General features: G+C 26.5%; 1 protein-coding gene across 5 annotated transcripts; it reads right to left on the minus strand.

Moving 5' to 3' along the window:
* Window positions 1-709: 709 nt before the first annotated feature.
* On the minus strand, window positions 710-9,965 carry LOC111041537 (dolichyldiphosphatase 1-like). 5 transcript variants are annotated; one of them, XM_022325829.1, is made up of 8 exons: window positions 9,432-9,965; window positions 9,180-9,307; window positions 9,038-9,114; window positions 5,704-5,804; window positions 5,448-5,632; window positions 4,710-4,808; window positions 3,927-4,055; window positions 710-937 (listed from the first exon to the last, which is right to left on the minus strand). In XM_022325829.1, the coding sequence occupies exons 3-8, from the start codon at window positions 9,087-9,089 to the stop codon at window positions 802-804; spliced, it is 702 nt and encodes a 233-aa protein (XP_022181521.1). In that variant the 5' UTR covers window positions 9,090-9,114; window positions 9,180-9,307; window positions 9,432-9,965; the 3' UTR covers window positions 710-801. The 5 variants fall into 5 exon arrangements, 4 of the variants coding, with proteins under 4 accessions (XP_022181521.1, XP_022181520.1, XP_022181519.1 ...); XM_022325828.1 differs by lacking the exons at window positions 9,038-9,114; window positions 9,180-9,307; window positions 9,432-9,965 and adding exons at window positions 6,895-6,983; window positions 7,049-7,468; XR_002605341.1 differs by lacking the exons at window positions 9,038-9,114; window positions 9,180-9,307; window positions 9,432-9,965 and adding exons at window positions 3,335-3,809; window positions 6,895-7,469 and having other exon boundaries at window positions 824-937.
* Window positions 9,966-11,308: the final 1,343 nt, after the last annotated feature.

The raw sequence follows: 11,308 nt of genomic DNA on the forward strand, positions 1-11,308 counted from the left end.
TACGTATAGATATATAAATAATATGTATGAAATGTACATAGACACATAATACATTTATAACCATTATTTGATTATCCCCTACTATCTGAATTACAAAATATAGTGTGGACAATCAATGCTCTACTTTAACATTTCTAATTTCATTGCTCTAAAATGATATCGCATGTACAAATACATTCCAATTAGTAAACAAACGCAAACATATTTTATATGTATATTATAATTCACATCATCATTGGAATTTATGTTATTCAATATATTTTTAAATTATTCAGTATAGAAATGTGAATTTAACCTAATTTAAAAATGTTTGCAATAAACAGTTGAATTCATTATTAAAATGAAAGTTTAACTCCCTTTTACAAAATAGAATAAAATAAATTAGTTACTAATTTAGTGTAATCAAACATTTTGTAATGAAATTGAAATAAATTATTGTACTACTGGAAATTATATTTATGTTTAAACTTTAAATTAATAATATTGTATTTATAGTGTGCTTACTATTCAAAATTAACTTTAATATACTGAAAATTAAAAAAAAATAATTACATTTTTGTGATATTTATAAACAGTAGGTACCTTTAGTAGGTACCTATATTAGTCATTAGATATTATCAAATATAAATTATCAATTATTTAGTTATTATAAATACATTGACATGTCAAAAACAATGGTAAACTATTATAAATTTATAATATAAAAATAATAGTATACTGTGCATTGATTATTTCACATAATTACAAATGCTTGAACAGGTTAGTCATATTATTATCATTCTTATACTATCAAAATATTAGTCATTGAGATTTTGCAGAAATCGATTTTCTACGTCTGGCTCTAGCTCCTGCTTCATGACGAATATTTGTGTATTCAAACCATAAGACATTGGGAATTAACGTAGTGTCTCTCAACAAAAATAGTTCTGATATTTTCCTAAATAAAGAAAAACAAAACATTATTTTAACAAATACTTAAATACTCAACTAAAAACACACTAAAGCATAGTTTTACCCATATTACCAGAAGGAGAAAAAAAATCAATCAATACAATTAAAAATGTTCATTCAATGTTGCACACACATTTTATATAATGTATTAAAAAAGATAGGAAACTTTTAAATATAGATTTCATTCTTTTTAGACCACTAGTACAAGCCACAACTGAGCGCCAATTATCTAACCTAATTGAAACTGATGGGATATTTTGTATTTATTTATCATAATTTAATTATAATATCTAATTTTTAATACAATATATAACATTTAGCTAAGTCTTATAGATAATAGACGCTCTATTATATACAATAAAATAATAAGGCAAGTTAAAAAAAGAAAAGAAATGTTTTATTTATTTAAATTATTTAAAAAAGAAAAAATATTTTAGATTTAAAAATATTATCATTCGTTGAAGTTTATGTGATACAAATAGTTTAATATAAGTAATATTGTACATTAATGAACAATTTATTGAATTACAAAATAAGACGATTATTACAGTTTAAACATTTAATTGAAATGAGTTGTATATACTATAATAATACTAGTTATTTGAACAACAATAACAATATTTCAATTAAATTATAGATAAGAATTATTAGTATTAAGTAATATTTGTACTCAAGTATAAATATATTTGTTTGCTTGATTATTTTAAATAAATTTCAATTATTGTTAATATTATAGTAGTTTGACATACAGAGAACATATCAGAGATTTGTCACTATTTTAAAATGTTATGATATTTAAGTTGATTTTTGCAAATATAATGAAAAATACATATTTTTATTGTTTTATCTTTATTTGAACTTATTCTTTGGTAATGTTCTAAATAAATGGATCTTCGAATTGCATGCACTAAAAAATTATGAAATATGTTCTAAAAAATATGAGTTTATGTACAAAAAATGGCCTAATATTTCATAAAATATATGCTTTTCTAAAAATTATGATTTTAATTTTAAATAAATTTAAAAAAGTTATAGCAATATTCATCTATTGATTTATTATCGTAGACTTTATTATAATTAAAAAAAAATTTAAGTGAAATGTAGAAAAAAAATAATAATTGGGTAGGTAGACTTTGAGTTCATCATTTTAACTTATACTAAATTAGCTGTCTTCAAATCTTTATTTTTATTTTCTATAAATTGTACGTTATTTATACTAAAGATACAAAATAGAGCAATATACAATAAAAAGGCCAAAGATGATCTTAAAATACAGTGGAATATGCTCTTACAACTGTTAAACGTTAATATAATATACTCTAAAGGATTTATTATTTTTTGTCATACTTTCATGTCACATATTTTATGTTAACTTAGCATACAGTACAATTGAACCACCGAGCTCAATAAATAAAATAATATAATCATAAATTGTTATTTTTTTTTCAATATTCTTAACGTACCTATATTATAAAACTCAATATTCACAACAAAATTATTTATCTAATACCTTGATCTATATATTTTTAAATTAATGGAATGGACATTTTTTTTTATTATTCCAGTTAATTAAAAAAAGTATAATTATGGTAGAAACCGTTTATGATGACACCGGTTGTAGTGGCTATTGGGTGTAATGACCTTAGATTGGAGGTCCTGGTAAAACTTTTACATTGTATGTACTGATTTGTATCGATTATTACAACACCTCTATAATGACTATGTTATGACAGGTAATTTTAGTTATATTAGAAAAATCTAATATAATTATAATTCTATAATTACCGTTTTAAACTTTTATTAAAGGTAAGATATCAACCACTAATACTAAACATCAATTCTAAAGAAATTGAAAAAATTATACTGCCTGATTTTTATACAGATAACAGAATTAAAAATACAATGTAAATTTAATTTTAAAATAATGAATCACTTTTTTTTATTTTTTTTTATTCTATACCCGCTGAAGTCATGATTTAGCGATAAAAATATTACACATTGATTGTAATACAATATTATGTTCATATAAATATTTAATTAATTTAATGATTCACCTAGTGAATTGAATGCCATTATAAAGGTTTCTACTGTATTATAATTTTATTATTCCGGATATTTTCTTTTGTTTTTGGATTAAATAAAAACACCTATATTACTTTACATTTTATAGTTGATATAAATCTTAAACGATTATAATATTATTTACAAATCACAATTTAATTTATTAAAATTATTTTACTGTAAGGCTTCAATGTTTAATGTAATAAATATTATTTTTTTATTTAGCTTTGTTATAACTTAAAATAATTTAATGAATAAGCTTTTACACTCAGTTCTAAATAAGAGCGCACTGGGCAGCAGACGAAAACTGGTCGAAACTCACGCATCTCTCCCCACTACACTTGGTGATTCCCTGTTTACCACAGCGTCGTCGGCAGCGACAACCAATAGCAGAGCAAATAGACTCAGCCTGTAGGTCCGGACGTCGCTCCGCGATTCATTTGGAGGCGCCAAGGTGGTGCGCTCTTATATGGAACGGAGTATAGTATGCATTATGTTTATATTATTTAACAGTAAAATTAGGCGACAAAATAATTAGACATTAGACACATTTTTGAATGGTAGATTATGGTACATTTAATTTTTAAACGTATCATTGAAATAAATATGATATCACAATATGTGCTGATGAAGATGTAAATACGTGAAGTATTTCAAAGCAAAACAAACAAAAATTATTTTAGCACTTTATAGAACTCAAGTCTCAAGGCCAAAGCAAATTAATAATTATAATAAATTAAACTAATGTTGGACACAGTAGTAGAATCCATACTCCAGATTGAACATACTGAGGATGTCTATAATTTTTACAAAAAAAATCAGTAGTGTTATTTTGTATAAAACATTAAATAAATAAATATATTATTATAAATTTATAAAATTATATAATAAGGAAAATATATAATTCAACATACCAAGAAATAACTGTTGGAAAATATGGAGTCAATACCACATTAATTATGGTAAACCAAATAGTTCCTATAATAATACCAAATAGTGCACCATATATTACTTGCTTCCATGTATGATATTGTAGAAAGATTCTAAAAAAAAAAAACCATTATAAAGTTGGTAATAATAAAATGACGTTAAAATGTTATTAAACAAAAATGTTATATGTTTAACATTCATATTTCACTACACCAATCATGAACTTGATTGTTATTTAAAATCTATAATTGTTATTTAGATTATCAAAAAAAAAACCTTGAAGGATCTTTTAAAGCATTTAAAAAAACTACAATAGAAATATTGAAAATTCAATAAGTACAATACTACATGTTATGTACGGTACATAAAGGAAAAAGAAAATGGGCATATGAACCACTTTAACAATATTACTAAAGTAGAATGTCATTGTTACAAATATTGATATATATTATACAAAATTATTAATATTGTATTCCTGAGATTATTTGTTATACTATGATGAGGTCAGTCAACATCTAGGACCATGGTCAGTTCAAGGTCAGTTGGAAGAAAATGTTTATATTGGTCCTAATATTGGATAAATGAAATATGACTAATGATATAATTTTTATTCAATATTTATTCTAATGATAATATTATCAAATAAGTTACATAGGCATCAAATTTATTATACTTATTTTTTTACAAACCTAAAACATTATTTATTTTTTTGTGTATTACAAAATATAAAATAATTATGTTATAATAAAATACAGTAGTCTAAATACCTGCTATAAGAAACTATACAGGCAATAGCAATGCATGATGCTGCTCCAGCAACTTTCCAGAAAAACTCTTTAAATGCCTTGTTGTTAGCATACTGTAACCTAAATAATAAACATTCATAATAACTACACTATAAATAACATAGTGATAAGATATTAATGACCTAAATAACACACAAAAAATGTCTAAAAACTCAAAAAAGTTAACTTAAAAAATGACCAAAAAACATACTAAAATTTAATTTAAAAATAATTATAATTATTAGAGTTATGGGCGAGGTAATGAGTGTCAGAGTAATTTAAAACATGAATCGCAAAATTAGAGATAATATTATAGATAATAGTAAACATTTAAATGTCAAGTTTAATTTACAGTAAAAAAAATGTATTGAAAATATTTGAGTTGATACGAATTAGCAATAAAATGAATCACAACAAGAACCCAAAAATTTAAAATCTGAGAAAAATTCCCCTCATTATACAAGAACTATGAAAAATGTCTCATAATATGCAAAATATAAGAATATGACATATAAATAAACAATAAACAAAAAAATGCATGTATAGCTAAAAATGCTTAACAATACAAAATAAAATTAGTATATTCTGAATTAAAGGAGCATGAAACAAACTTTTAACTAAGATGGCATTTTATGGGACAAAAGAAGAAAAAAATTCTAAAGTTATCAACATTCTATCTTTATGAATAAGTCTTACTTTTTATATTTATTGGAAATATACCTTATAAATGTGAAGTATAACATGTATGATGCAAAAAACCACATAAATTGAGAATGAGATGAAGGCATGCCATATTCAGAGTACAACAAATTTGTATTTCTAGCTAAGGGTCTAGGTTCACGTAATATATGTTTAAGAACTGTATTGCATATTTCATTGAGTAATACTCCAATGAAAAAAGTGATCTAAAAAAAAAAAAATTCTATAGACAAAATATAGGTAAGTAATGATTGTTTTAATTTGAATGTTTACTTACTGTATGTAAATCTCGACGAAATAGAATCAAAGAAATAAAACCAGACAGAATCACGAAAGGTGTCAAACTAAACAACGCCAATAATTTTCCAAATATATTCCCTTAAACACAAGAAGAAAATTATTAGATAGATAGGTATGTAACATAATATGCAAATCAACAAGTGTAAAAGTATATTGAAAAATAATAGTTATAGTCATATTTTGTTTTTACTTATTTTGTTGTAAACTAAAGTAAACTGTCATTGGCGCATCAGGAATTTTCCCAATGGCCTGCCCTTTAAGCAAAAAGCTGTTTTTTCTTTTGCTTTTTTTTGTGATTATTGTTAAATATATTTAATGGCTCAAGATAAAGAAACATAAAATAAAAAAGAAGATTATCTTGAGAAACTATTTTAATGTTTGAACTCAACTTACCAATTAATTATAAATTTGAATGCATGAGTATAGTATGCATTTAAAATGCATATGTTTATGCTGCATATATCCTACTCATGTCATTGAATTGATTAATAAATTATAATATTAATATTAATAATTTGTAAATTATTATATTATATTTGTATGTGATATAATGCGGTAATTATTGTCGGAACACTAATTGAATTGAAAACTTATATTATTAATTACGGCTGCCCTACATCGGTACCATTAACATTTAACATAATATTATTATATTTTAATTTTAATTTGCTATTTTTATTATTTCTAGAATATGTTTTTTGTAAAGTGTTCCAGCAGTTTTTGTAAGGCAATCTTTAATCAAACTTTTATAATAACAATATATTTAATATTATTATGTAAAACACTTAACTCAGTCTTTTTCAAAAAATACTAGATCAGTTAATTTCAAAATGATGTTGCTTATTAAATATATAAAACTATACTAGGTTTTAAAACCATTACTTTAATAAAAGATCTACAACTGTTAAGAAGTTCAAATTATGTTTGCAGTTTTATTTATACTTTTGTGACTTGGCTTCCTCGTAATTATGACTCAGAGTATGACAACTTCTAAAAGACAAACAAACTAAATAATTGGAGTAACAGTTTATTGCGTTAAAATTAATAATTCTGTAACACCAATTGGGTGTTAGAAACATTTTCTGGAGTCAGTTTAAACATGTGTTATGAATTATGATCTGTTACATAGCAGTGTATGTAGTGCATAACTGCTATTTAATTCACTCACCCTTTGGATATTCAACAAACGTCAGAGACAATGGTACCCAGTCAACGGATTGATCATACCCGCTACTGTTAGAGACGATCGAGTCCATACTTAAAAAGAAAAAAAGGACTACTGTAGAGTGGCGTTTTCTACATGATAACTACTAAGTACTAACAATATAATATTATGTTGTCAGTGGAATGTTGACAAACTGTTAAGCAATCAGAGTAGGTAATTCAAATTTTTCGTCGATAAATGATAAGGCGTATAAAAAAAATGTACTGTTTTTACAAATAAAAATAATCAAACAATGACTTTAAGATTGAGCGGAAAAAGATAAATTTAATAGGCACGATTGGTGAATGATCCACTTATCGTCCGAAAGCACTTAACTTAAAAACTTGGTACAGCAACTCGTCGTTCGCTCATAAACGTTTGTATCGCAAGTAATATTATTAGATTATAAACACGAATTCACTGAAGTCGCCAGCTTAATGTCCAAAGTTAAATAATTTAATTATTAGAGTAAACTTAAGAAGTAACTATTTATTTATCAACAAATTATGTCACATATTTTGAACGACTCAAAGGTGATAACAAAACACCAGCCGTATGAATGATAAGTGCAGACGTAAAGATAATATACATAATAAAATGTTTATGATGATAACACCTTCGAGTGAATGTGTGATACTCCGATGAGTTATTTTGTCAAAAGATTATAAGAAATTTAGAATTGGAGTGAAATTAGTTAAACCTAACACCATAACTCCATTCTCGAGATTTTAAGCTGGTTACACACTACTACACTAGGCGGATACCTAGTTCGTGCGCGGACGCGATTTTAATCGTTCGACTAAGTTAGACAAAGTATAATTCAGGTGTGGAGTGGTGTAGAATAATATGCAATCGATTAAATATCAATAGTAATATAATAAGTGTTAAAATATTATTTCTCATACAGCCATACCTACATTTTATTTGATATTAATTATTAATATAAATTGTAATAATGGACAATATTGTCTTAATAAATATATAATTGCTATACAAGTACAACCTAGCCCAGGGTGAAAAAACAAAAACACATACTGCCCCCTCCCTTTCCACCAAGTAACTCAACAGTAACTTAACCATATGAACATTTCTGGAACATTGCTTCCAGAACTCCTCTCGACGGACTTAAACGTTATCGTAGTCAGAAAAGTTTGAACAAATATAGTAAATCTAATACAAGTCGTAAGACCTACCGGCTACCACTTACCAGTGATACAAAAATTACAAAACGATATTCCTTATTAGCTGCCTTCATTTATGGTCGGACAGTCGACAGGTACCATAGTCAGCATGTATTTTATTCAGTTTTAACTTCATAATTCATAAATATACTGGATGTTAGTGGTTCAGTTAGTAGCATAGTACCTATAAAAGGTTAGGTACCTATGAATTTATAACTGTGGTTGATAATTGATATTCTCACAAATATCACTTATTAGTTTATACCTACCTATTACTGAGTTATTACAAACTCTAGCAATGGTAAACTCTACGGTAAGTACTACACTACTAGGTACCTAAGTGGTGTAGGTACCTACCTTTTTTTATTTCTCCAGAGTCTCAAAAACGCACATTATGACTGTTGAGAAAATACTAATGATTATGAAATGTGAGTGGTTATGTTTTTTTTATTAGGTAGGTATGGAATTTCGTAATTCGTACGGTGCCTTCACTTTGCGGCTGGTTGACAAATAATTGTATCTGTCCCGCGGATAAGAAATTATTTTTTTTAATTTTAATGTTTTATCCTGAATTAAATGAAGGTTTTTTATTTTTTATTTTCTTTGTGTGGTTGAATTCCAATTACTTTAAACTACTTTACTAACTAGTGAGACAATGAGCAAGTACTTGCATTTTGATGACCTCTAAAATGTCCTAAATTCCTAGTATGGCCCTCCACTCTCCAAAAATATTCAAAACTATTAATAAAATAATTATTACATTAAATTATTCACAAATTATTAAATAAAAAAAAAACAACTGTAAAACCTATAGATAGGTACCCACAATATATTTTTATATACAATTATTAAGTCCGTATAAGTGTCTAACAATAAAATTATGGTAACATTCAATAACACCTATCACAATAATATTGTATACTTACTATTCGATAGATCGTGTTTCTGGTTGTTCGACGACATCGAATAAGTCACCATAATGTCGATAGTAATTTGTCAATTTCTAAAAAACAAGTACAACTTAAAAAATAAATAAAATTATGTATCACCACCCATGATGCGATTTACCGATTTACACTAGCTATATAATAGGTTCCTATAATTCTATATATTATGACGTCCAAATGGTAGTTCCCACGATCTCGTATAGACTGCTTTATATCTGCCAACTGATATAATGATTTTTCTTAAATCAACTGCGGGTTAAAAAAAAAATGATTAGTTTGGTACCTACATCCAGTGGGAATTATTATAAAAATGAATAAACAAAATGTATATTACAAATTGAAATAATAAAATACAGGTAGGTAATATACTCACCAGTACATATTTAATACAGATTATTTAAGTCAAACCACATTTGTCGACGTGTAAAATCCAAATACGTCTCTGCGACTTAACAAACTGTTGGCTACAATTCATTTCAATCCACCTCCGTTCCGTTGTGAAAAAACAAATTAGTTTTCCCATATAGTTCCGAATAACTGTGGGAAAGTAGCTATACGCCTATACTTAGGTATTGTATTAATTTTACGCGCGTTGCAAATCGATAGGTAGATAAAATAATTATAGAAAACTTACTTCAACATTGTATGGCCTTGTTATATAGGTACATATATTATACATTGTTAAGCGTCCTATATAACGATAATTGGCAAATAAGTTTTGATTTGTACTTAATCACGATGTACGGGTATATTTCAGGTTACATATTTATAATAACGCCCACTGTGCATAATAACTACAAATATTTTATACAATTTTGTGGCAGTATAAACTTACAACTATTCATAATATCATTATTTAGAGTATAAGCAACACAAGTACATATAGAGATTACAGGCAATACGTACATAAATATGAATGTTTATCCCAATAAAGTACTAGGAAAAAAATAAGACGTTACGTTACAACAGAATATTGTATTGAAAATATACTATATGAGAATTAACTGTGAGGTAGGTTGTAAATCAGTTGACGTTATATAATATAATAATATGTACAATAAACCAACTAGGTATATTAAATTATATAAATCCACAAATCATTCACTTGACAGTTATATTTGTGAATTGTCAGATTAACTGCTGATAGATATTAATAGGGTGTTTTATCTGAGAGGAATTATTTATATTATTGAAATTACCTACCTAACTTATTTACAAGACTAGGTAATAAAAATGTTTCTGATAAAAGGGCTATAGTGCTATACTAATAATTTATTTTAACTTTTTTATTAGTTAACAATTCCCTATAATATGCTTTTGCTACTCGTTCCCTCATTAGATAGTAGTTAAGTGAACCTCGATTTGTTGAAAGTACCCTAGGTTTGGAAGACGGGAATATCTTATTATCTAGGTAGGTAGAGAGATCCTATAGATAGGTAGTTGAAAGTCTTCTGAAGAGCAAAGTGGTCTAATTCATGTCTGATGTATTTTTTTTTTGATGAGTGCAGTTGTTGAAAGCTCTTTTTAAGGGTATAGTTATTAACCACTAAAGAGATCACCTGAGTGTGCCAGTGAAGTGTATATCGATGCATGGGTAAATCGGTAATCTATATTAAAACAATTAAATATGTTTGTGGGTGTACCTATATGTTATACCAATTTTAGTGCTATCCAAATTCTAAGTCATAACAAATTGGTAATATTACCTTATATTATAATTTATAACACAGATTATATACACATACAAAACAGACAAAAAATCTTAATACAAACAATCGTTTTGGACTTCATATAAGACGACCATAAAAATTATTGTGGATTTACTCACAATTTTTTTTTTAATTTCTACTAGTAACAACTTATAAGAGAGCTTGTACATTGCATTTTCAATTTTTTTGTTCAATTGCTGGTTTTGTGTAAAAATTCCAGTTTATCATAATTTTTTTTTTTTGACGCATCTGTGTAAAGTCAATACCTACATCCGTCACAATATTCTCAGAATTAAAAAACGTTAAAATGGGAAAATAGTAACAAAGGTATACTGATAAAGGAAAGTTCGGGAATAATGGGTGGGTCACAAGCATAGGTACATCATGGACCGGTGGAGTGTTCCAGATCGGCGATGGTTAACTTTAAATGAGGGAGTGGTGAGAAGGGGACGTCAACAGCGGTTTGACCTAGTAGCTTAGTGTTCATGGATAACAGGCCATGCATTATAGTGATCCAGCTATATGTTGCTCTCCCCGTGGA

This window comes from Myzus persicae, unplaced genomic scaffold, assembly GCF_001856785.1.
Source record: "Myzus persicae strain clone G006 unplaced genomic scaffold, MPER_G0061.0, whole genome shotgun sequence".
In the NCBI taxonomy this organism is placed as follows: domain Eukaryota; kingdom Metazoa; phylum Arthropoda; class Insecta; order Hemiptera; family Aphididae; genus Myzus; species Myzus persicae.